Here is a 27,745-nt window from a genome sequence, read left to right on the forward strand (position 1 = left end):
AATTTGTTTTGTCATGCATGTGATAGTCTTTGTTAAAAAAGGGAGGCATAAGTCAAAGTGGCACACATAAAATGTATTGTAGCAAGCCCCCACACTGTCCTCTTTTCGCAGGGATATGAAGTCCTGGATGTTTCAGTTAGCATTTGAGAATGGCTAGTCTCTAGTTATAAATGCCCAATCCCTAGGTCGCCTGATAATATATCATTCTCTGTACTTCATCCTGTACCCCAGTCCTATGGTACACTGTTTTGCACAATCCCATGCCTGGCACTTTTTAATAACCTAGTCGTGTCCACTGTATTACTGGTTATTGGTTTTGTTGAGCATTGTTTTGAGTTTCATCTCTGCTGTTTTATATTCTTATGTTTTATTTAATTGTGTTTTTATCTGAATTGTTACATTTTACTATTATCTTTAATTGTATTTTTGCTATAATGATTTGTTTTGCTTTTATGCGTTATGAGCATTTTGACCCAGATGTAAGCCAGCCCGAGTCCCTTTGGGATGATAGTGGCAGAGTATAAGAATAAAGTTGTTATTATTATTAGAAATATTCCCAAATAAGTCTTTTAAGATTCCCAGTCAATTCAGGACTGAATTCTTTAAGAGGATAAATAGGTTTATTTATCACAGCTATATAGTTACTAGATTTTTAAACATGGTTGTATAGCACACTCACTTAAGATATATCATGTTGACCGAATATAGAAAATTTTAATATGTAAATGTATTACTGATATCCAACTATAATCTGTTTCAACACAGAGCAAGGGGCTCTTTATATCAATAGTTAGTGTTTGTATGTGGAGTGTGTATATACATCCATGCACATTTGTCTCTCCTTCCTTCTGTTCATATTCATCTCTTTTCAAAGCAATGGCAACACAAAAAATCCAGTGCAACCTGAACAATGTTAACATTAGCCTTGCATTATCTTTCAACTTCTGTCTTGCCATTTTATAAGGTGTTAAATTTCTGCTTCCTTCAATATTTTCACATCCAGAACTTGATACGGTTCCAGAAGATGGAATGTTTGCATGTCAGAATTTAAGCTTTGGTTTAGTTTGAGAGTGAAAATAAACTAATATCAATAAGATGACTTCAATCTTGGCCAGGCCCTACTTTTTTATAGCAAACATTTTAATGAAGTAATATATTTTATTAATTTACCCTTGTGGCCAGGAATGTGAGCTACAAGTGGCTTTGCTTCTGCATAAACATATGTTCTATAACCTGTTGTTGTCTTGATGGACATGTGTCCCAAATACATTATTTTAAAATTCCTGTCCAGGTTGCAGTTTAATTCCCACTGTAAGATAGCTGTAGTGTGAACCTAAGGGTGCTTGTTCAATCTGCCATTTGCACAGGGGTTCTTGGGTGATAGACAGCTTTCTATTTCTCTTCATGTGCAATGTGAAAACAGGTTTTAATATACCGTATATACTCGAGTATAAGCCGACCCGAATATAAGCCGAGGCACCAAATTTTATCAAACAAAGCTGGGAAAACATATTGACTCGAGTATAAGCCGAGGGTGGGAAATGCAGGAGCCACTGGTAAATTTCAAAATAAAAATAGATACAATACAATTACATTAATTGAGGCATCAGTAGGTTAAATGTTTTGAATATTTACATAAAACTATAATTTAAGAGAAGACTGTGGAACTCTGATTTAACCATTATTCTAACCTTCAATGCAAATGTGTTTGCATATCCTTCCAATAAAAATAGAGTAAAATAATAAATGTAATAATGCTAATAATAGTAATAGAGAAAAATAATGGAAATGTAATAATAACAGTAATAATAGAGTAAAATAATAAATGTAATAATAAAAACAATAATAAAGTAGAATGATCAATTTAATCATAACAACAACAGTAATAATAACAAAACATTTATTATGTATTTCTAACAGGGTAAAAGAATAAATAACCTTGACTCGAATATAAGCCGAGGGGGGCTTTTTCAGCCAACAAAAAAGGGCTGAAAAACTAGGCTTATACTTGAGTATATACAGTAACTTTACAGGGCTATTCAAAGGATTATAGTTATTGTTGACTTCTGTTCTCCCTTATGCTTAGATTTCCTTTTATCTTTAATCCGCACTCATATTTTTTATTTTATTTTTTACTGCTGGCTGTTATTTTCTTAAATATATGTTTCGTTGTAATCATCACCCCACAGTTATAGAGTTATCACACTCTTTTAGAAGAGAAAGTGGGGATGGATTCATTCATAAATATGAAATCATAAGTTCTGCCTTAGGTGGCGTAAATGTGGCAGAACTTTCACTCACCTCCTTTCCCCATGTATCCTCTGAAAACCAGCTAATGGGAGTTGGGACCCCTTAGGAATACCATCAATGGGGGGGTCAGTACAAAGCTCTTACATGTGTGTAAGGAAAAGGCATATTGTGGGTATTGGGAGAACATATTTATTTATTTATTTATTTATTTAGCAGTTTTGTATACCAGTCTTCTCACCTCCGTTCGAGGGACTCAGGCCGGTTTCCAACATCAATATTATAGGCAGTCATTAAAATAATCATATTCTAAATCACACTAAAACATTAAAATAGCAAAATACAATAATATAATTACAGTGGTCAGTCGTCATCAAAAATCATTATTCGTCGTCATCCATCCATATCACAGGATCATGGCTCATTCGTCGAATGCCACTCCCCAAAGCCAAGTTTTCACCTGTTTCCTGAACGTTAAGATAGAAGGGGCAGTTCTGATCTCCAGTGGAAGGGAGTTCCAGAGTCGAGGGGCCACCACTGAGAAGGCTCTGTCTCTCGTCCCCACCAGCCGCGCCTGTGAGGCCGGTGGGATCGAGAGCAGGGCCCCTCCAGACGATCTTAGCAATCTTGATGGTTCATAGGGTAGGATACATTCGGACAGGTAAATTGGGCCAGAGTCGTTTAGGCAGTGTTGCTGAAGGTATGTATTGAAGAGACTTCAATGGAAGTCACTTTATCATGTAAACCAGTGGTTCCTAACCTTTATCTGACCAGGAACCACTTTGATCAGGGTGTTCTTTCCCATGGAAAGAAGTAGTTTTAACCTGTAGCCATGCAAATCTCCAATATTAGTACCAAAAGGGTTACAAATCAGTTTTTGCTCAACTTTAGATTCGGTTTGGTTATTTGGGGTGCTGATTCTGAAAATTGCATTGGATAGACCACATTAGCTCTAGTTTCTGATACAGAACGTATGCCATCCAATAGTCGCCATCTGCTCACCCACAGAAAACCATATTTAATAAGACTCGGCACTATGAGAGGGTTTTGCGAGACCAGTCTCTCTTGTTGTAACGGTGTAGTAACGGTGAGGCCGCAGAGCATATTGTAGTTCTTGCCTTCCACTGGTGGTCCACGGTCCACAGGTTAGGAACCACTGATATAAGAGCAAAGTTGTAATCTGATGTATAGGTGAATTTCATCAACACCTTTCAGAATATACACATATGCTGATGGTTATCCATTTTTTCTCAACAATTATGTTAGGGTAATATCTTGTTGAGAGCAGACATAAGGGACTGTTTAAAATAATCAGTAGTGTATAGTACATGTCTGGCACCACTTCAGTGGCGCATTTACTAATTACAGGGATGTCTTCACTCATGGGGAAACAAATTGATAAAAAGAGATAGAGCAAATGCCTTGTTGCTTTCTTTATAAAACATGGTTCTGTTTCAAACTCTAATCCACAAAACGTACTTCTGTTTTCTAGGAGTCAGCCAAGGTTTCTGAGTTAAATCCTAATGCAAAAGTATGGGGGAATCATATGTTACATGTGGAAGCAAGTGGTGCTGCTGATGGCAGTGTGAGCAAAAACTGGGAAGAAATACCGGATCATCCACCAGATTCCTGCAAAGAAGGTACAAACAGCAGTTTTAGAAATATGTTTTGGTTGGATAAAACTTAGCCATACTTAACAGTGGATTCAGTGCAGATTAAGTTAGTATCATGCCCTATTTGCCTAATCATAATTATAATTGTACGATTAGTTTTAATCAGAGTTTAATTCAGACGTAGCTGCCTGTAACTTGATAAATCTATTCAAGGTTTTCCTTTCTTCTTCTCTGCGACATTATTTTAAACCAGTGATCTAGTAATTTACCCATAGTAGTCTTTCCAGCTGACGAAAGCAACCTATATACCAGAAGAGGCACTGTGCAGACCACTTTCTTCCTTGATAACAAAATCAAATTAAGTCTGTTTCAGCCTTAAGGGCTTTGACAATCATTGTGTAATGGACCTGTTTTAGAAAAGTGAAAGACTTCCTTTCTGCCTACCCATCTGCCATCAGTTTATGGTTATAGCAAATTCCTGAAAGACACTTTGGGTTCTAATGGCAATGTAACAACCACTATTAAGGACTAATATGTATATTAGTCAACGAGGTACTTGATCACCTGCATTAAGAAATAGAACCTAGCTATCCTTCTGGCAGTTATTCAGAAAAAGATTTGTCATGTCTGGTTCCAAATAAGTGAAGGATTTGGTTTGTGACTCTTCACGTTTTCTCGGTAGGGCTGGAAGCCAATGGGGATGGTGACAAAAAGCACCAGAATGAATCGTTAACTGAACTACAAGAGCCATCACTAACAGCTCCATTATCAGACCAAACAGATATGAACCCTTTGGCTTTAGAGCATTCAGAGTATGATTCTATGCATGAAAACACTCAAACAGGTAAGAAAATGATCTTCTCATAAAATAATTGCCAATAAGATTTTGTCTTTATTGTAAAAAAATCATGAGAATCCTTCCAGGCCTACATTTTTTGAGATATTTTTGTTGTCACTTAAAATGATCTGGAAGGATATTAACATGGGCAGAGATCACTTCTCTCTTCAGCTATGAGGGCACTGGGAGGCCAAGAGCCGCAACATCTAGGCAAGAATCTTTCAACTTCATTAGCAACAGAAAAAAGGAATTTGCCTTGAGAGCCAAGCTGTTACTTCCCCAAGTGAGGCTCCCCACAAATTTCTTTGAATTTCTCCTGAAGTCTCTATAATGTTATGTTGCATATTTTAGTTGTATAATAAAAGTGCCTGCTGTCCGTAGTTTATTTCAATAACTTAACCAAATGTGCATTACTAGTTTTAAGACTAGTTGAATTCTATCATCGTTCATGTTACTCACTTTTTATAAATCAGCATATTTTATGTAAATGTGCATTTGTATCTGATAGAGAAGGACAAAGTGATGCAGGAAATAGGCACTGGAAATGTGCTCACTGCACAGCAACTTCACAACCATGCTGGCTATTGTCTATAGCCTGAGGCTTTCATTTCTGCCTGAATGACCAGATTTGTTTTTCATTTTTTAAAAGTGTGATGCTGAACACTGTTCTGAAGCAGGTGTCAAATATTTTACTCATATAGTGTGATTCTTTTTTTATTGCACATTGTTCTAGATCAGAATGATATTCTGAACCCATCTAGTATCCCTCTACTCCAGTGTTTCTCAACCTTCCTAATGTTCCTCATGTTGTGGTGACCCCCAGCCATAAAATGATTTTCATTGCTGCTTCATAACTATAATTTTGGTACGGTTATGAATCGTAATGTAAATATCTGATATGCAGGATGCATTTTCATTCACTGAACCAAATTTGGCACAGATACCTGATGCACCGAAATTTGAATACAGGTGGGGTTGTGGGGAGGGGTTGATTTTGCCATATGGTAGTTGTGGTTGCTAGGATTTATAGTTAACCTACAATCAAAGAGAATTCCGAACTCCACAAATGATAGAATTGAACCAGACTTAGCACACAGGACTCCCATGATCAACAGAAAACACTGGAAGGGTTTGGTGGGCATTGACCTAGAGTTTTGGAGTTGTAGTTCACCTACCTCCAGAGAGCACTGTGGACTCAAACAATGATGAATCCGGACCAAACATGGTACAAATACTCAATATGCCCAAGTGCGAACACTGGTGGAGTTTTGGGAAAATAGACGTTGATATTTGGAGTTGTCATTGCTGGGATTTATAGTTAACCTATAATCAAAGAGCACTCTGAACCCAGCCCACAATGGCTCTGCACCAAACTTGGCACACTACCTACATGGCCAACATTGAATACTGGTGGGGTTGGGTTGGGGGGCGAGCTGTTTTTGAATTCTGGGAGTTGTAGTTTACCAACACCAAAAAGGAGGAGAAGGACAGGCTGAGAGGTCTTCAGCCTTCTCTCTCAAAAGGATTCCTAAGAAATTTAGAAGTATATGTTTTCTGATGGTCTTTGGCGACCCCTCTGAAATCCCCTCGCGACCCCCCCCCCAGGGGTCCCAACCCGCAGGTTGAGAAAAAAAAGGCTCTATATAATATATGAAAGACATATTATCTGCTCTGATGCTGGTATAACATACTGAACTTTAAAACTACAGTTTTTGAATCTCTCAGAATTGAAGTAATAGTCCACACTGTGAACCTAAGCTTGCACCTGAGGACAACCTGAGGAGCATTTCATAGCTTTAGCGTTCAGTAGACTTCATAACAGTAACATTTCTGTAACAGATCCACTTTCTTGACTTAAGTGTTCTAGGTTCTCAAACTGTATAAACTTTTAATATGTGAAGGTTAAATAGTCAATTACTTGACGTATGTTGATAGAATATTTGTATATTTTTGTCAGTTTTAGTGTTATGGAAAATGCTTGGAAAAGATATATGTTACTTGAGCTTCGATTCCAACTTCCAAACAGTGCATAAACCTTTTAACTGTGAACAATTAGTAAACTCTGCTTCATGTTGTCTTATGTGTAAACTGTAACTCCTTCATGTTGTCTTATTCAGCAGAGGTCCATGCGTAATGTGCATTGCGCAACTCTTTTCTATACTTTTCATAATCTTTGAGATCTTTTTAAAAGTCTAATGGGCTCTTGAGGGTGCAGTCTTATACACATTTAGGTGAAGAGTATGTGTCATTGAACTCAGTTCGATTTTCTTCTGGATAGAAGATTTTTTTATAAGTTTTCTAAGTACTTCAGTTTTTGCACTGTTAGTTTTGACTCTAAATTCCACACATGAGGCACTTTCTAGAACAGTTTATACCAGGCATGGGCAAACCTTGGCCCTCCTGGTGTTTTGGACTTCAACTCCCACAATTTCTAACAGCCGTTAGGAATTGTGGGAGTTGAAGTCCAAAACACCAGGAGGGTCAAAGTTTGCCCATGCCTGGTTTATACAGTCCACCAGAATCAGTTTAAAGCTCTCCAGTCCTCTTGTTTTAATAAGACCCAAAGAAACAGCTTAACATTTGTCTGGAGAGCTTTACTGTTACTAGTTGACAGATATGTTACTGTCTTGTGTACTTGTTTCAGTTTCTTTCTTTACCACAGCATATTTGAAACATAAAAATAAGAATTGATACAGTGAATACGCAAAGGGTGTGCCTAGCAAAGCCAAACAATTGAATTCTTGAGGGCCTCTTGACTGCTTCCAGATACTGTACATACAACAGAACCCTATTCAAACATGTACATAGCTTAGTCTGTGTTTCTTTTTAAAGTTGCTCCTACTAGAAATAAATCAAGATCCAATACAGAGATTGAGTATTCCTTAGCTAAGAAACTTGGATCCAGAAGAGTTTTGAATTTTGGAGTTTTGGGATGTTTGAAAACAGCCGACCCACCATATCCACAGATTTTGCATATGTGGATTTTTGCTGTTCCCAGCTTCAAAATATTAAAAGAAAATCCTCAATGCAATGATCTTAACAGATTAGAGAGATGGGCCAAAACTAACAAAATGAAGTTTAACAGTGACAAATGCAAGATACTCCACTTAGGCATAAAAAAAGAAATGCAAAGATATGGAATGGGGGATGTGTGGCTCGAGCAGTACGTGTGAAAAAGATCTTGGGGTCCTCGTGAACAACAAGTTAAACATGAGCCAACAATGTGATGCAGCACCAAAAAAAAGCCAATGGGATTTTGGCCTGCATCAATAGGAGTATAGAACCAGGGAAGTCATGCTACCCTGTGTTCTTCCTTGGTTAGACTACACCTGGAATATTGTGTCCAATTCTGGGCACCACAATTGAAGGGAGATAGGAATGTGTCCAGAGGAGGGCAACTAAAATGATCAAGGGTCTGGAGAACAAGCCCTATGAGGAGCAGCTTAAAGAGCTGGGCATGTTTAGCCTGAAGAAGAGAAAGCTGAGAGGAGACATGATAGCCATGTATAAATACGTGAGAGGAAGTCATAGAGAGGAAGGAGCGAGCTTGTTTTCTGCTGCCCTGGAGACTAGGACTCAGAACAATGGCTTCAAGAAAGGAGATTCCCTTTGAACATTAGGAAGAACTTCCTGACAGTGAGAGCTGTTCAGTAGAACTCTCTGCCCCAGAGTGTGGTGGAGGCTTCTTCTTTGGAGGCTTTGAAACAGAGGCTGGGTAGCTATCTGTCGGGGGTGTTTTGAATGCAGTATTCCTGCTTCTTGGCAGGGGGTTGGACTGAGTGGCCCATGAGGTCTCTTCCAACTCTATGATTCTATGATCCTATGCCTTGATTTAGGTTGACTTTATATTTTCCAGGTGGTAAAGAGCAGCTGCAGCCAGAAGGTCAAGAAGATTTGCGAGAAGTGCTTAAGAAAACACTGGAATTTTGTTTATCTAGGTAAGAGTAAGGTAGTTGTTACTCAGTAGTGCATGCAGCTGTTGTATTTGCCTTTCAATGGGAAATTATTTATAACCACTCAGAAGCTAAACAGTCTTGAAAATTCATCACTGGACAGGGGCAAGCCAACAGATTAATACTTCAAAAATTTGAAGTTTAGATAGGAATGAGGAACACTATGAGGAATGAGAGGTATGTTTCTTAATTGAATTTTTAATTTGATTTTGTTTCCACCAAATCTTATCAAGAGAAAGGGGTTAGTCCCCTCCTAAGTGTGTTATAGATTAGTTTTTGGAGGAAAGTAACCATTGAGAGCAGGTTTAAGAGAATTATAACATATCTACAAGAGAAGGGGGAAAAGAGAAGAGGGACCAGAATTATAGATTTTGATATGATCTGTGTATAAGTCGAGGGTCATTCCTCAAAGAGAAGGAAACACCAGCAGCACTTCAGGAAGCCAGCCACTGCCACCATTTTTCCTCCTAGACATTAAAAAAGCCAGACATAGTGCTGTGGCAGAGAGGATAGAGGAGGCCAGTGATTTTGAGATTCTCTTTGCTTGGACTATGTTCTCGCCTTTTGCCACTGTATAGAGAATGGGATGGTTCCTTGTTGCATAAAAATTAAGATACAATATTTACCTTGACCTGTGGATTAGCCAACTCAGGTGTTATGGGTGGTTTTTTATTCAAATGTCTAGACTTACTCATTAATATATTTAGAACACTGTATTATTCTTAAATATTATGGCATACCTCAGTTACTATGTTATTATTTAATTAATATAATGTGAGTCAACAAGAGGCAATATAAGGCCTTTATAGTTAGTCACCTAGAAAGCTAAACACCCCATCAGCTGCATATATGTTTGCTAACTATGTGTGTTTCCTCATTTGTGCTCCTTTCTGCCTGGGGATATAAAGCAGTTCTGAACATACCTGATAGTGGACTGCATTCCTTTTGGTTAGTCATACTGTAAAGTCCTGTCTTTCTTGCACAACTCCAGAAGTTCGAAACCCAAGAATGTGTCAGTTAAGGAAATATTAAGTAACATGAATGTATCTATTTTACAATTATGGCCTAAATTACCCTTGGGATCTTTTTCAGCTCTATAGTTCCTAGTAACAACTTTGGTAGACTACTGATGTAATGGAAATCACATAAGTAGTTTATCTTTCAGCTATAGATTGCTGTAGTTGATATTAGCCATCAAATGTAGGCAATTGGTATGCTAATCAGAGTGCTGTTTTTATGATCTATCAACTCTACATGAGCTATGTCATTATGGTTGCCATTTTGGCAGACCACAAGTGACTTTTCCTCTCTTTTCGCCAACATATATATCAATGAAGGCAACTACAACACTGATATGCACATGAATTACATAATGAAAATACTTCACCATTAATGTTCCTGTTTTCTTTTCACAGAGAAAATCTTGCCAGTGACATGTACCTTATCTCTCAGATGGACAGTGATCAGTATGTGCCAATAATGACAGTAGCTAACCTCGATCACGTAAAGAAACTGAGTACTGATTTGGATTTAATTGTTGAAGTACTGAGATGTAAGTAACTGGCAATGCATGTGTCCCTGATTTACACATGAGTTAGTAAATGTTATTGTGTGTCTAAAGAACCAGAGAAACACATTATTTATTGTAAGTGTGTAGAAGGAGACCTGACTTCCTGAGCTACTAGTAAGGTATGTCTTGTAGTCATATGTAGCTCTGTAACTACCTTAATTTGAACACATTCATACTCATGTTTATATTTCCCTTCACAATATGAGCAGAGAGGGAGTAGCCCAGGCTCCTATAGTACACAACACTTCAGTAGGCTTACAACACTTATATTGGTTTTACTTTACTACTGCTTCTTTGGGATTGGCTTCAGATGATCTCCTGTTTATGGTTGGTTTCAAATGATCCCAAAACATCCCAAAACATCTGGCAGTTTTATGATTACATTCATTGGGTCTGAAGGTTTTGCATCACAGTCATGTAGGATATGATTAATGTAATGCTTAATCACTACTTCTGTGAATGTACCTATTTTTATCGTGGTAAAGAAAGTGTTTGACCATGCTTTATTTACTTTCTCACATAGAAAAACATGTCACGCCAGGGCTGAGCCATGCCATGAGAGTACCAGGAGTGTATTCTCGTGGCATCATGAAGGGAAGTGATAAGCAAATGTTTGAAAAATAGGTGGCAAGTCTGGAAGACTTGCTTGGTGCCAACTGTATTTGTCTTTCAGCCCTGAAATGGGCTATGTATTTCACAGTATTAGAAAACTGTGCTTTTCAGCAAGTGTGAGTTAACAGTTTGTAGATTAAAGGCAGTCTTCTAACTGCATTTTGAGGATAGCAGATAGAATACAAAATCTTACTTTGTCTAAGCCAACTATATTATATATTCTCTCAGCATTACCTTTAGTCCAAGTGGACGAGAAAGGTGAAAAAGTCAGGCCAAACCAGAATCGCTGCATTGTGATTTTGCGAGAAGTTCCTGAATCTACTCCTATTGAAGTAAGTACCTTGTACCTCTGTGCTGCCTACGGAGCCCCATAGTTATATCTTTATTCGCTTACATGCATAAATAAAAACATGGGCTAGATCTAAATATTATGTAAGTGTAATACTGCTTGTTCAGTATGTCTCTTACTCCTTTGTACCTTGAGAAGGATGTTTAGAGAGTGGGGAATGCTTTTGAACAGAAGAGGCAATTCATGAGAGCTGTGGCTGTGGAATGGATTGCAAAGAGCTGGGAAAGTCACTTTGTAGAAATGAATGCTTGGGCACATGCAAACACAAACATGGGTGGAATTCTGTTGGTTTGTCCCAACTAGAGTAGACCCACTAAAATGCTTGTTGAATGATAAGTGAATCATATTCTAATCCAGTGGTTCACAACCGTCCTAATGCCATGACCCCTTTATACAGTTCCTCATGTTGTGACCCCCAACCATAAAAGTATTTTTGTTGCTACCTCATAACTGTAACTTTGCTACTGTGATGAATTGTAATGTAAATATCTGGTATGCAGGATGTATTTTCATTCACTGGACAAAGTTTGGCACAAAACCTTGATATGCCCAAATTTGAATGCTGGTGAGGTTTTTTTTTTGGGGGGGGGGGGGTGATTTTGTCACTTGGGAGTTGTAGTTGCTGGGATTTATAGTTAGCCTACAATCAAAGAGCATTCTGAACCCCACGAACAATAGGATTTCCTGATGGTCTTCTTTGACACCTTTGACACCCCCTCGTGACCCCCCCCCAGGGGTCCTGACCCCCAGATTGAGAAACACTGCTCCAGCCAAAGCTAACAACAGGATTCTGGCTACTAAATGCAGTTTGCTAGGAAATAGTCTACAGTTTTCCAGAGTATCCTCTAACATAGTGCTTCTTAGGCAATCTGTGGGTATCAGCAGGGAATTTACTCCCCAGTGTGATGAGGAAGGGTGCCATATTTGTTCCCACTGGCTATAATTATTTCTTTCTTGCTGGAAAACCCATCAGTGGTTTGCAACTTAAGTCCATGGTCCACTAATTGTATAGCACTGTTCCAACCTAGTAGGCAGATGCTTTTGTAAAAGAAGGAAGGGGTAAGGTAGTATTGTTTGTGAGACTTAGTGTCCATTCAAACATTTTACTAACTTCTTTCCTTTAAAAATTGCATTAAGGCCATGACATCAAATTTTAAAATTGGTTCCTGTGCACAAAATTGATAGTGCCATGCAACCTCCATATCTGTGATTATATTTATCCATGTCCAAGAAAACATGACCTCTTTAGGCATTTTCATGATCCTCCATCACAATTCCATGTTATTCTTGGACCAGAAGTCCTTAATTTCAATAGAGTTTGCTCTTTCCACATGAATTCCAGGACAGTATTCCCCATGGATTTGAAGGTAGTTCTGTAGTTACAAAGGATGTGTTATCTAGAATGCTAGGCTGTTTTGTTGCCCTAGCCATTTCTGAAAATGATGTGTATCTTCTAGATACTTTTACGTTTAGTGCAGTACTAGCAAAACTGTTGTTCAGCTCTATATTGAAGTAATCTTCAATTATATTTGGCAATTTGTGCTTACACATCTACCCAACTCTTGTTTCCTTAGGAGGTTGAAGCACTCTTCAAGGGAGAAAACTTGCCTAAGTTCATCAACTGTGAATTTGCCTATAATGACAACTGGTTTATTACATTTGAGTCTGAAGCAGATGCACAACAGGTATGTATTTACCAATTCTCTTCAAGTACTTCTTTCGGGGCAATCTTTGCTGAAGCAGTGTGAATAAACCTCCACAGAGATGTGGCTGCATACTACATGATTTATACAGAAGATACAAAATACTTAGTGCCAAGAAGATGTCACGTGGTTGTGCAGAGTTGTGCAGTGTTCATACTTAAGAACAAAATGTTTTTGCAGCTTAAATCCAATTGCTAGACTCTACTGAATTAGGCCTATTGAATCAACTTGGGTTTCTGTTTCATTGCAGATGAAATACAGTTGTCTTAGAATGCTTGTGCCAGCTTTGAATATCCTAGATGCAAATGCCATTCCTGGCCAAAGATAAATTAGCCACAGTAGTCCACGCACTTGCAGTTAGACTACTGCAATGTACTGTGGATGGGGCTGTCTTTGAAGACAGTTTGGAAGTTTCACATCATGCAAAATGAAGCAGGTAGACTGCTGAGGGGAACATATTATCGTCGTAATCCCACCTTTTCAAGGTGTTTAGCAATAAGGTCTGATTGATTTCATCCCAAGTTGAATGTACGAATGGTTCCAATTCCTTTCAACTGGTTCTAAATTATTTTTTGAAGTACAGGAAATCCTCGAATTACAAAATTCAATTCTCACAGGAACAGAAAGTGAGGTGAAATTATCTGAACAAGGGCACAGGCAGCAAAACAAACACCACAGGGCTGTTAACCTTCCACTATTCAATCCAAAGCTAATATATTTATATATTTGGCTGGAGTTACACTTAAAAAATGTACCTGTTCTGACTTGCATACAAATTCAACTTAAGAAAAAACCTTATTAATGACTTGTGGACTGCTTGTATTAAGAATTAAATTAAACATAAAGTTTTGGAGACCTGACTGTAATCTGCTTTATGGCTTAACTATATTTGGGTATATTCCCTATATACAGAAGAGTTATTGATGCTTGTGCCAATATTATTATTTCCTACTGATTTTCCTCTTACTTTTAAAGGCATATAGGTACCTTAGAGAAGAAGTGAAAACATTTCAAGGAAAACCAATTAAGGTAAATAGGCGACTTTTGAGATTAAGCACAACTTGTAAATACTTGTGGGAAAATCCTTTAGGTACAATCTAAGGAAATATTCTTGTGTCTTTTAGGCAAGAATAAAAGCAAAAGCTATAGCTATAAATACATTTTTGCCAAAGAACGGATACAGACCTCTGGACATGAACATCTACACACAACAGCGTTATACAACATCATTTTATTTACCTCCAGTATATAGCCCACAACAGCAATTTCCACTGTACAGTTTAATTGCCCCACAGACATGGTCAACAACCCACAGCTATCTTGATCCATCACTGGTAAGTACTTGGAATGGTGTCTTTGTTACTTAGATATTTGTTTTGTATTAATAGCACATCTTAAATTAAATATATAGCTCTATAATACTGGTGCGTTTTCATGCATGGAGCTTCAAAAAGTACTTGAGATAACTTTGAGATTATCATAACAGTTCAGAACGACCATATTTTTTTTAAAAAAAAAAACGTTGTAGAGGAAGTATCAATAAGCATGGAAATTGTTCAGAGTAACCATAGTCTCCAAGCATTATAATGCTACAAGCATAAGTGTGATATTCTTCTCAGGGAAATGGCAGAAACATCTAACTGAGAAATCAGAGGATTTGGGGCTTCTGAGAGTCCCAGGGTTACCACTATTTACTCATCGGTTTTTCTGTTCAATAGGTAACGCCATTTCCAAATACTGGATTTATCAATGGTTTTACATCACCTACTTTCAAGCCTACTGCTTCTCCACTGACTTCACTCAGGCAGTATACCCCCAGACACAGGCAAGTTATATAGATACGTTCTTATTTTATGAGCTGCTATGTTAAAATGTTCAAGGTTATTGTTGAAATAGCTTTGAGCAAGGTATGCATTAGAGGTTTAAGATAAATGTTCAAGATAAATGAAAGTATTTCGCAAGTTGTTTAGATAAACTATAGAATTTGGTGCCATAAGATGTGTCGATGCCTGCAAAAGTAGATAATTTTGAAAGGGAAGGAGTAATCAGATTCATGGTGGGGAAGGGCTTCTGGTCATGTTATAATGTCTATGAGAAGTTGAGACAACATATGTCAGCAGCCAGTGGGAGATAACAGGCTTGTTGATTTGTCACATGCATCTAAATAGCCACAGTGGGAAATAGGATGCTGGTTGATCCATTCCTTTTTTTTAACCTTAGGATATAACGTTACTGTTGACACAATGTGGAGTTGACTTTAGAGCAGTGTTTCTCAACCTTCCTAATGCCGTGACCCCTTAATATAGTTCCTCATGTTGTGATGAACCCCACCAATGATAGAGTTGGGCCAAATTTCCCACATGCCTTGAAACAGACTCGCTGGTGTGAGCCTTACTCCCACCTCGCACGTCTCCCTTGCCTGTATATGCGCACCAATGCTGCCATGCACTGAGCACACCTGCTCTCCCCTCCCCACTTGCAGTCTCTAAAAGGCCAGCCAATTACAGCGGAGGAAGACGTTTGGTGGGAGGATACACCATCTGTTTCCAAAAAGGAAGCGGAGGACAGGCAGAGAGATCTTCAGCTTTCTCTGCCAAAGTTGTTCCTAACACCATCAGAAATATATGCTTTCTGATGGTCTTTGGCGACCCCTCTGACACCCCCTCACAATCTCCCCCAGGGGGCCCGACCCCCAGGTTGAGAAACACTGTTCTAGAGAAACCTACACTCTTGAGAAAACTCTAGAGAAAGTTCTAAAGATTTTATATGACAGTGAAAATATGATTTGTTCTTTCCCCCAGAAATCCCAGCAAATCACATATACGACATACAATACCCAGTGCAGACAGAGGGACTGGACTTTTAGAGAGCCCTACAATATTTAATTTTTCTGCTGATCGTTTAATCAATGGTGTCAGAAGCCCACAAGCAAGACAGCCAGGGCAAAATAGAACACGGATGCAAAATACAACAACTTACACCAAGCGAGAAGTAGGCAGTGGACGCGTAGAACCCACCACTTCAGACGCATCCCCAAGTTTAGGCAGAGGAAGGTGAGTATTGCATCTAGGTAGTTATCAGTGTTGGTGAAATGTTGTACAAAGGTCAGTCAAGTGATGTGTTTCTATAGTGTAGTAAGGGAGGGTTAGGTAAACAGTAAATTATGAGTTCACATATGTCGTTGAGGTAATGGCAATTAATTGGGTAAAGAAGGAGAAAATCGGTTTTAAGCATTTTGTTTAAAGGAAGGAAGGAACCAAAACACTGGAGAATATCCATGTGTTTAAGAGCCACAATGCAATATTAGCAAGCATAGGGATGAACTTGAAGAAGTTAGGTAGTAACATGATGGTAAGAATAAGCAGATCAAAGTAAAAGTGAGTCTTCTTTCCCTTATTTGAGCTACTGCAATCTGTTACCTCAATATACATTTTAAAATAAATCGCATCAAAACTGTTCATGGATTAGGCAGGGGTTTGCAAACATTTTCAGCCACAGAGCCCTTTTTTAAGCAAAAGGATTGTGTGGAGTCCTAAGAAACGTTATTATATTATATTATATATAGTGTGTGTGTATCAGGCATGGACTGGGCCAGTGGAATATGGATGGAGAGTGTTTGTGTGAACTAATTAACACAAAAAATCTTTACATATTATGGTCATAGACCAACATAAGGAGAGTGGGGTACAATTTCAGAAGCATTGCACATTAAAATCCAAAATCTAGAAAACAGTTATGTTGAAGGCTAAAGCACAAAAACTATTTAGTGAAGGGAAGTGACTAGAAGGGGATGGAGAGGGAGGCAGCATTATAGGATATAACTGAGTTGGTATGTGAAAACAGCAAGGTGGTGTAAAATTGTGCTGAATGGCCCAGGTAATTAAATAGCAGAAGCAAGATGAGTGGATTGAATGTCCCTGTAGAACAGACTGGAGGAGCACATGCTCAGTTGTTTCTGTTTGACCCAAGTCACAGGGGAAGTGTCTCTCTGGGTAGAGGGTCTTCCGGTAATTAACACAATGCAAAAAAGGGAAAGAAAGAAAGAACAATACAATATTTAAAATGAAGAAATACAGTCAAAGCACTCCCAACAGATGGCCATCCAGCCTTGTAATAATATTAATATTAATAACAATAGCAGAAACCCCAGAGGCCATCCAGTCCACCCCACATCTGTGCTGCAGGAAAAACACAATCAAAGCATCCCCTAAGCGGTGGGAGGAAAATAGGGTTTAGGAAGCAAAGAAAGCCGGGGGGGAGGGGTGTTTCTGGGTGGCAAGAAAAAACATCTGGGCAGTGAGGGAGGTAAAATGTCTGGGCGTCAGGGAAGGTAAGAGTCTGGGCGGCAAGGAAAAGAGTTCTGGGCAGTCAGGGAGGCGGGAGAAAGGGCCTGTGTCCCTGGAGGATGCTTCTGCTGCTACTGCTGTTGTTTCTGGCAGCTCAAAACTTCAGTTTCCCTGCATTTCTCAGGAGGAAGACAGAGAGGGAGGTGGGAAGCAGCATGGCGCCGCTGAGGCCCTCACTATCACTGGTGGAGCCCCATGGGTTCAGCGGAGCATAGTATGAGAACTCCTGGATTAGGGAGTTCATCCTTTAACCCTATTGTTGTTTCTTCAGTTAGATACAAAGTGGTTAAACTTTATCATAAAGAACAGATAATGTGTCATTGGGACTTGTGAGTATGGGCTTATTCTGTGGACAAGAATTTAAAACCTGGGAATTAGATTAGGAAGAGATGTGTGATGCCTGGATAGGCACTGCTTTGTGTGTATGTGTGTAATACATAATAGCCTTCAGAGCAGTGGAGATGCTCATTCGACCATTCACTTTGTTAACATTGATTTGCAGCTGTCTCTGAGTTTTAATCTGGTTTGATTCCAGTGCTGGCACCCCAGACACTTTTTAAGAACTTTGCATGGGTTTTTGCAACCCGTGGAATTTTTTCCCCTGAGAATCAAATGTGAGTTTTATCATTCTAGTGGTAATAGCAAGTTAATGTTTCCATAAACCTGTTTTACAGACTGTTGTAAAATTACTGTCTCAGCTATACACCCTTGTACACTGGCATTACTGTGCAACTTCCCATAGTCTTTATTTGCCACTATAATATCTAACCTGCAGAAGATTTAAATTGTCTGGTTTCTGAAGCATTGAGTGACCGGCAACATAAAGGTTTTTTTGCAAATACAAAGACTTGGTAGCATCCAGTTGCCTTTTTTTATATCTAGAAACAAATCTACACCAAAACATAAAATGTGATGCTGAAGAGACTGCTCGTGTTCTGCAGTGTGCATTAGCATAGCAATATTTTCTGCTAGCCAAAATGAGTTGTCACAAACTTTAAGTTATTTATCAAAGCGGCTGTAGTTGTCATGATTGGAAAATAAGCATAGATCTTCTCTAATATCTAAAAATAGTTGACACGCATGTTTTTAATGAGCATCAGGATTTGACTTTACTCTCTGAAAAACAAAACAATGCAGTTGAAGCATTTCATGAAATAACACTTTGAAGTCCTAGCTGATACATAATCTTCAGGTACAAGTTATGAAACCTCATTTAATTGAGGTATTATAAGGTTTCTGGAATTCAAGAATTCCAGCACTTGGGGAGGGTGACAAACAAGTAAAGCAGCACAAATGGAATGCTACATTACTCAGCATCGTCTTTTGGAACAGGATTAATGGATTACCTGACCTGGAAAAGTTGCATTGGCATCACTAAGGAGTCATGATGTATTTTACATGATGTTCTTGTGTCCTTTTACCTTATCTTTCCAACAATGCAGTGAGGTAGCATAAGTCAAATGATAATTACTGGCTCAAGATTATCCAGTGAACTTGGTTGCTGAGTTCGTTGTTTAACTGACCGTGCCTTTCCTTCGCCTGGATTTGGCCTACTAAACACCACAGTACACAGAATCATAGAGTTGGAAGAGACCTTGTGGGCCATCTAGTCCAACCCCCTGCCAAGAGGCAGGAAAATCACATTCCAAGCATCCCAACAGATGGCCATCCAGCTCCTGCTTAAAAGCCTCCAAAGAAGGAGCCTCCACCACACTCCGGGGCAGAGAGTTCCACTGCTGAACAGTTCTCACAGTCAAGAAGTGCTTTCTAATGTTCAGGTGGAATCTCCTTTCCTGTAGTTTGAAGCCATTGTTCTGCGTCCTAGTCTTCAGGGCAGCAGAAAACAAGTTTGCTCCCTCCTCCCTATGACTTCCCCTCATATATTTATACATGGCCAGGATTTTCATAACTCATAAATAAGAGTAAATTTTTAATGACAATGACTCTTTTTCCTCCAGAAAAAACTCATACGGCTATCGAAAGAAGAGAGAAGACAAGTTTACGGTGAGCATTAATGCTAAGTTGTTTAAGGATGACAGAAGTTTGATGACTTGTAGTAACACAACATTATGTGGAATTATTGACGTAACATAAATAAAGAAGAACAGCTGTTTGAAGCAACTTCCAAGTGTGATGAGATGAATGTAGTTGATTCAAGGTTCTCTTTGATTATGAAGTTATTGAAATATAGTGTTTATAACATAGGACACACTCAAGAATGTGTTTACTTGAATAATGAAAGAACGGGTGTTTAGACTTTGCAGGTTCACCCATTAGAAACCTTTGAGATTGGGCATTTGATCATCTGTAACTATCTGGCATCCTGTCTGAGCAATCCTTGTCCCTGCATGTGAACAGGCCTTTTTCCTACATGCACTACAATTGGATCATAGCCAGTGAATCAGAGTGCTAATCTTGTCTTCCAGAGAGGACAGACACAGTCTCCACCACCTCCAAAGCCTCCCTCTCCAAGTTTTGAGTTGGGATTGTCCAGTTTCCCTCCATTGCCTGGTGCTGCTGGTAACCTAAAGACTGAAGACTTGTTTGAAAACCGATTATCCAGTGTGGTAGTCGCTTCATCAAAAGAAAAAGTAAGTATGGGAAAAAACAGAGGTTGCCTTTCCGCTTTATGGATCATACTTCTAGAATTTCATCAGCATTGCTTGTGACAATAAGAATTAGTGTTCAGTTGCAAATTTGTCTAATGTGATTGCCTTTTAAAAATTCATTTTGCTTAACTGATGTACCTGCCTTACTTGTGAATATAATAGACAAATCTATATCAGCTGGTATAAGAGATGTTCAGGTCAGTCAGTTGTAAACATCTACCAAGCTTACAATCAGACCAGCAGTGATCCTTGTTTCATACTGTCAACACTGATATGCGATTTGCTTCAGTACTTGGTCAGAGGACCTCCTAGTTCAGGGTTTTTTAAATTTTCTAAATAAAAGTGCAACTGAGCAAACGTAAGATTTTTTTTTCTATTTAGTATAAATCAGTGGTTCCCGCAAGAACTAAAATATGGTCCGTGGCCTCACCGTTATTACACCATTGCAACAAGAGCGACTGGTCTCGTGAAACCCTCTTATAGTGGCGAGACTTATTAAATATGGTTTTCTGTGAGTGAGCAGATGGCGACTACTGGATGGCATATGTTCTGTATCAGAAACTAGAGCTGATTTATTATTTATTTTATTTACTACATTTATATGCTGCCCTTCTCACCCTGAAGGGGACTCAGAGTGGCTTATGAATTATAATTGTTTCTGATTTGTGTACTACGTTCTTTGGACTTCATTCTGTTCTTGATCTTCTACAATAAAGGCACAAGGACTCATTCAGTAGGTTTTGCTATGGCCATGCAGCCAGGCTGTTGAACTACTCTTTCTACAAGGCTGTGCAGTCATGGAGCCACTCTGCCCAGGAGTTGTAAGACAGCAGGGCCGAAGAAGTGTTGCTATGGCCCCATGCAGGTGTTGGTATAGCCGGCAGCAGGGAGCTAGGCTTTTGAAGTACTCTCACTACGAGATGGCTTATCCAGTACAATTCTCTGAATCAGCCCCCAAATAACCAAACCGAATCTAAGTTGACCAAAAACAGATTCATAACCTTTTTGGTACTACCGTTGGAGAGTGGTCCCTGGTCAAAAAAAAGGTTGGGAACCACTGGTATAAAGGTTGGGAACCGTTGGAGAGTGGTCCCTGGTCAAAAAAAAGGTTGGGAACCACTGGTATAAATAGATCTTGTCACCATCCTTTTTTCCCTTAGAGTCTAGCATTCTCCATATCAGTGTTTCTCAAACTCTTCTCCTCCAGATGTTTTGGACTTCAGCTCCCACGATTTCTAACAGCTGGTAAGATGTCTGGGATTTCTGGAAGTACAAAACACCTGGAGGAGCAGAGTTTGAAAAATATTCGTCTATTTGATAGTTACATTGTACAGCACAAAGGCAACCAAGGAAAATCATCTTTCAAAAATAAAAACTCACCTTGTGGGAAGTGTCTTTTGTCAATTCTTTTAATCAGAACCCAATAATTCCTGAACTTGGTATAGCATAGCAGTCTCTTGTGGTAACTGGATGGAATACTTCCTTATCTAAGTGTTTATTTTGACGCGATCACATTGTTGTAATTGGAATATTGAAGTGTATTCAGGCTTTTTCTGTTATACTCTAGAATTAGTTTAATAAATTTGTGAGTAGATTGGGGGATGTAGTCATTTTTTGCTTAGCTGTCATTCTATGACAGTGCTGGGCTTGTTTATTTTATTTATGTATTCTTTGGCAGAACTGAAGCATATTAGAAAATGACCCAAACTTTGCTTTCTTCAGACTCTCAACGTCAGTGCAAATACAAACACTATCCCACCTGGAATTCCTCGAGAACCTTTGTTGCCAGTTTCTTCTACTCTGCCAGGGACGTTTGAAAGGTCTCCTTCCCCGTCCCAACCTCCTGAGTAAGGACTTCATTATATATAGCTTTAAATATGCTGATCAGAGTCAACAGTTTGCATTTTTTATCCTCAAAGGGTCAGATGTGGAAGTGTGTGACTAGTTGTTGAACAGTTTGGTAAATAATACGCCGTGTGTGACCACCACCATCAGATTAGAAATATGGTTTTCTTTTTTAAATTATGCACACATGAAAACTAATTTTCAGGCCATCTGTTGTATTGAAAAAAATGCATGCAGTTGAGTAAGGCAGTGAATGACCTATCTATTCCCTAAAATACAGAGAGGTTCACTTTCTCAGCTGGAGTTGTTATGACTCCAAAGTGGGATATCACAGAATTTTATTCAAAGTGCAGTGTTAAGATGTCTTTGGGGGGGGGGGGGGGGGCACATGGCCATAAAACAAACCTTCACCCTGAACAAGAAAAAAGACTAATCCTTTAAACATTTCTGCATGGAAATTGCAAAGCATATATCAGTACATCACAGCTTTATCACTGCTGCCATCTTCTGCATTTTGATTTGACCCAAATGCAAAGTTGGGTGTTTTGCAATATATTGACGTGTTTCTTTTTATCTATTGCAGTAACCCCAAAATTGTGGACAAGCAGCAGAGAGAGACACAAAATATTGAAAGACTTTCTTCTGTGCTCACTACCGCTTGTAAATCAGTACAAGTCAATGGGGCTGCTGTGGCAGTAAGTACAGTTTGGCCTCTATAAGTTGTTGTCTGTTTCTCTTTATTTTTTAATGTTTTGAGTGGTCCCCACTCCACAAAACTAAAAATGCTTGCATTATTGAGCACTTGGAGGAGTAAGTGGAAAGTGGGTGAGGGAAAAGCTCAAAATCTGTACAGTTTCTGGTATCTTCATTCTCTCAATGTTATTGAAAAAAGCATAAAATGTTAGCTATTTTCAAATGGCAGAATTAAACAAAAATGTATCGCCAAAAAATATGCCACTCTACATTGTTGATTCCTACCAATTTTATCAATCCCCTGAAAAAAAATGTCAAAGGCTTTATCTTATCAGCTCCTATAGACACTTACCACATGTTGAAATTCTCAAGGTTCCTTTTATGCATCCCAATAATCCAGTTTACAGTGGAGCTCTTATTAATTGGTTTTATATTGAAGTTTCATTTCTTAATGGAAAGGATGTACTTCCCTGAGTTCTTTGGTAGCTACTTTCCTTGATTAGGAGCATACAGCACAGAGGCTACATAAGTCTCCTTAGACTTTTTTGGGGGGCCTTGGGTCCCTTCGGACTCCTTGACTATTCTTGTTATGTCCTCTCTCAAATATGTGTATGTCTTTCCCTGAAAGCTCCAGGAAGATATTAAATAGGTAGGAGGGATGTGGTGATCCCCCCCCCCCCCAGTGGTAGCTTTCTGCTTTGATTTTTGGCAATCCTCCCACAGAAAATTGGTTCCCTAAACCCAGTGTTTTCCTCATCCTTAATTGAAAAACTGTCTCATTCATAAAGTTTTCTCTCGGTTTGTTGTGGGACCACAGTCGATTCTGCTGGTTAGGGAAAGTTTCTTTTGGTCAACGATTTATTTAGCTCACAGATGCACACACAGAGCCACTGCTTGGTGCTATAGCTTTCTCCTTTTGATCACACAGGAATTACGGAAACCTAGTTATGCAGAGATCTGCCAGAGGACGTCTAAAGACCCACCTTCCCTTCAGCCCCCAAAAGAACAGAAGCCAAACACTGTTGGTTGTGGGAAGGAGGAAAGGAAACCCACAGAAACACTAGAGCGAAGCAAAGAAGCCCCTCCTCTGAAGTCTACTCCAGGGCAGCCCAAAGACCAGAGAAGACAGTCAGGACGCCGGTCGCCACCTCCAGCGGTTGTGAAACGCCCGACGAAAGAACAGAGCACTCCTCCCAAATCACCTCAGTGAAACAAGCGCTTAGGAAGGAGTTCAGAAAAGTTCTTGATAATGAAGTAAACCTATGTTGCCACTCAGAAATACAAAGAACGAGTTGCTGGTTAGGCGCTTGCAGTGGGTATTAATCATACAAAATGCCTGCAAGGCTTTTTGTTTTTGTTTTTCTTCCTTTGTAAAATAGATTGCTCCTCCAATTTCCTCGCTCCCCCACCAAATCGCCCTTGAGCAAACAGTCTACTTTGTCAGGGTTTAATTAATCTAAACCTTACACTTTGGTTGGTGCTGAACTGGAGGTGATGCCTAAATCCTTTTTTTGTTCCTAGATGGAAGGTGCATTTGTCTGAAAAATCAATTTTTTTATTAAGCCTCCATGTTGCTGTGTGAACACAAGCTCTGTCTAATGAGTTGTTTCCTAATCTACTAAGCAGAATTGTGCTGCTGTAGTTTTTAAATAACCAATCTACATATACAAATAAAATAAATCAGAAGACTAATAGTAGCAGCTAATATTTAGAATGGAAAAGAAAAAAAAAACAGGTGTTTTATAAGACAAATTTGACTTGTTTCTTTTTAAAATTCTGGCTGCTGTAGCATATCAGTAAATAAACTGAACTTTTTAAGTTTGAAAAAAAAATACTTGATTGTACTATTTTAAAAATTGACATTTTTTTCTTGGCCAAATGTGAACCTCCATAAAATTTGCCTGTGAGCCTTCTCTAAAATATTTCTTTTGATGGACTGCAAGCAAGTAACCAGCTTCTCAATCCAGAATAATATGGTTCCTTGAATTTCAGGAAAAGAAAAAAAAAAGGAAAAAAGCACATTGTGAATAAAAAAAATTAAATGCATAAGCCCTTGTAAATGGCAGATGCCAGCTAATGGCTGTTTATCACAAGACAGCACAATAGCATTTGCGTGATGAGGATCTCAGTTTTTCCCTTTAGCCAGAGGAAATTACTTTTGAGCCACCGCTGTCTTTTCTGATTTTTCCCTGTGCTCTGTGTAGGTTTTTAAAACAATGCTGAAAGTGCTCTTTGAAAGAGTTCATATCTTAATCAGCCTAAGTGCTGAGACCTTTCTGTACCTATGAACATTGGCATATGGATTTAATTTTTTTAAAGTCCATGAGATAATGGAATTCTTTTTTGTGTGTGCGTGTGTGCATGTATGTTGGAAGGAAGAGATCCCTGTTTCTGTCTGGGGTGAGGTTTTTCACACTTGCTTACTTTAGAAGTGAACATGCTTTCTGAAGGACAAGGATGCACTAAATTAACCAGTTTCTAATAAAGTTGAATATAAATTATTTTTGTTTTAAAATGCCTAAAGTTTTTTTTCTTTTTTGAGTGTTGAAGCAGCAGATGGTTCAGATGAAAATGTATTCCTGCTGAATACAGATTATTCCACACACAAAAAAAGGTTTATTTAAACAACTGATTTTTTAAAAAGAATTATTTCCATCCAATATTTAAAGACTTGAATTTTATTTAAACTTGAAAAATGACTTTGCCTTAACTTTTGTATAAGACAGCTTAGAGTTACTGAAGTCTGACCCCTTCCAGGGTTAGTGTGGGTGGCATATACAGAATTACTCAGTTACAGTATGTATGTATTGTCACTGGTCTTACTGGGTAAACATACTGTAGAGTACAGGTAGTAGCGGCAGTTTTTGTAATATACCTTAAAAGATCTTAAGCAGTTGATCTTTTTTTTCAAAATGTTGAAAAAAATCTGTAAATGGAAATAGTCAATACTGTATTAAATATGTGCACTTGGAAGTGTGTGCTTTTGCTTGTACAGGTGTAAATAATCAGAACATATAAAAAGGTACCATTAAAAAAACTGATAAAAATTATTGATATATTATAAATGTTGCTGTTGAGATGGATGTAGATAAACTAAATGTTGTGGTTTGAATATTACTTTAATTTGTTTTTTTTTCCTTGTTTCTTTTACTTTATACTGGTGTGCTAAGCTGATTCTGCATCTTCACTGCAAAAGGGAATTGGAGAAAGTCTGTCTTTAAAGCCCTGGCATTTTTAAAACTTTCTGGAAGTGTGCACTTCAACCATTGTGACTCTGGGTTGTGCACTGCAATTTTTCCACTTTGTGTTAACAAGCTGCAGTGATTGTTTTGTTTTCAACTGAATTGGAAAGAAACAACATTGTAAGAGACACATAGCCCAAACCACTCTTAGTTCCAAAAATTAGCCAGTACATATCGAGGCTTTTAGGGTTCCACATATCTCAAGAGACCCAGGGCAATTGATTTCCTGACATAGATTGCTGCTATTTTAATTTCCCGCTAACAAAATCATACACAAAACACCAAATAAAAAACCAGCCTGCTTTTTGGCACTGCAAAACCTAAAAAAGAAGCAAGCTGGGATCTATTTGTGACTTTCTGGGAAAGGCATACTGTACTTGGAAAAGATGCAGGAGAAGAAGGGGACTCTAAACACCAGGGAAAACCTCCAATCTAGTACTGTTTTGGAGTTTTAGTCTTTATCCTCTACCCAGCGAGCAGTGAAAAATGACAGACTGGGATGTGGTTGAGGCTAGCTGTGACAGTTCTTTGTTTGCCTGCTGAGAGTATAAAGGAAAAAGGTGGCAGGCAAATTGGGCAGTGGTCATGGCAAGTTGTATGTCAAATCAATGGCCAACTTATATAGTCAACATAATATATGCAGACCAGCAGGTGAGTCGCGCTGTACTAATGTATGTTGCTGCTGCTTCTGTTAGGTTAATACACTGTAATCCATACCCCAGTAACAGCCCACAAAAAGATTTTTAAGAATTTACTGTGATAACATTTTTAAATGCCAAATAAATGTCTCCCATCACTTTAATACCTACCTTTCAGATAATCTGGGGATGCTGGCACAAAAGTGGATACCCTACGGATTGTTTACATACAGCTATTCAAATCTGGTATTTTGTTGTTGTTTTTTTTTCTAATAATAATAATAAAAATAAAACCTCTCCCGAAATCTGAGTTGCAGGTTTAAATGGTAGGAACCAATTACAGCTTGTTTTCTTTTCTTTAAGTTGTAGGATTACCTTGCTTTTGATAGGGAAGTGTAATTTGTTCAAGGAATGTATTTAAGACAAAATGTTTTTGCTTCTGAACACCTAACGCGTACAATAACTTTACATCAGGGTGCCTCACCTGTGCCCTCCCCTGTTTTGCATACTGTCATAGAGCAGCCAAGAAACTGTCAAGCTCCATTTTGTTCTTTATGTTCTTAATTTTGCTGCCTCTTGTCGGAAGGCATAACCAGTTGGCAAAGAGATGCAGTGGATCATGAGCAACAGCCACTGACCCGAAGGGTCCATGGTCATAACTGTGTTGCTTTCAGCTAGCTGCATTTCTCACACATTGTGTAACTTACTACACTGATAGCAGCAGACAATCGAAGACACCTGCGAGCTAACAGCTGCCAAGACACAAAAGAGGAGGTGTTATATGGAGGCCTTTTTTTTCCTAAGTGTGTTTGTTTTTGTTTTTTGTTTTCGTTCTTCCATTTAAGACTGGAATCAAGCTTACATGTAAACTATTGGTAATTTAAGTTTCCTTTTGTGTCATAAAATGTACAACTGTCTAAATATGTAGGTTATGAAAAATAAAGATTTAGGCACTGTTGAAATTCTCTTTTTTTAAATTAAAACTTCTTACAACAGTACTTTTCACTTCTTTCGTCTTTGCGCCCACTTGTGTATAGTCTTATTGCTGCGAAAACAGGCACCAGAAGCTCTTTTGCTGTGGCTCATATAATTTAAGAGCAATAAACACTGCACCAAAACTGAACAACTTCCCTTAAATTCTCTGTTTGAATTGAAGTCTGCCCTTCGGCAGCTAAGCATTTCAACAAAATTCTCTTTGTGAGTTAGTCCTGGGCACACTGTTAGAATATGCTGTGTGACCTGATTAGTCCATTCCCATACCCATCCATTGATGCTTCTCCTGAGAAGGAGTTGTATTTGATAGCTATTACATAAAGTTATTTTATCTTTATTTTGCCTCTATCCTGTGATATCTTAATGTATGAACTCAAAAATCAGGGAGGTGGTGTCTGAATTGCATACTGACACATTTATCTAAAAGTCTGATGTCCTCAATGAATCCCAATAGTGCCTTAATACCAAAGCAAGCTCCTCCTCGTCTTTTTTCT

The 27,745-nt window shown here is 38.6% G+C and overlaps 1 protein-coding gene across 1 annotated transcript in view; it reads left to right on the plus strand.

Annotated features, from left to right (window-relative positions):
• The window catches only part of LARP4B (La ribonucleoprotein 4B), a 59,648-nt gene extending 32,392 nt beyond the window's left edge, over window positions 1–27,256 (plus strand). The window contains exons 3-17 of the mRNA XM_060782550.2: window positions 3,740–3,887; window positions 4,543–4,704; window positions 8,555–8,636; window positions 10,067–10,203; window positions 11,062–11,165; window positions 12,757–12,867; window positions 13,861–13,914; window positions 14,010–14,219; window positions 14,604–14,710; window positions 15,687–15,938; window positions 19,190–19,235; window positions 19,658–19,822; window positions 21,563–21,687; window positions 22,269–22,380; window positions 23,307–27,256. Of these exons, the coding sequence (XP_060638533.2) occupies window positions 3,740–3,887; window positions 4,543–4,704; window positions 8,555–8,636; window positions 10,067–10,203; window positions 11,062–11,165; window positions 12,757–12,867; window positions 13,861–13,914; window positions 14,010–14,219; window positions 14,604–14,710; window positions 15,687–15,938; window positions 19,190–19,235; window positions 19,658–19,822; window positions 21,563–21,687; window positions 22,269–22,380; window positions 23,307–23,588 (2,097 nt within the window). The 3' untranslated portion in view covers window positions 23,589–27,256. The remainder of the gene's footprint in view (window positions 1–3,739; window positions 3,888–4,542; window positions 4,705–8,554; window positions 8,637–10,066; window positions 10,204–11,061; window positions 11,166–12,756; window positions 12,868–13,860; window positions 13,915–14,009; window positions 14,220–14,603; window positions 14,711–15,686; window positions 15,939–19,189; window positions 19,236–19,657; window positions 19,823–21,562; window positions 21,688–22,268; window positions 22,381–23,306) is intronic.
• Window positions 27,257–27,745: the final 489 nt, after the last annotated feature.

Source organism: Anolis sagrei, chromosome 6 (assembly GCF_037176765.1).
Source record: "Anolis sagrei isolate rAnoSag1 chromosome 6, rAnoSag1.mat, whole genome shotgun sequence".
Lineage (NCBI taxonomy): Eukaryota > Metazoa > Chordata > Lepidosauria > Squamata > Dactyloidae > Anolis > Anolis sagrei.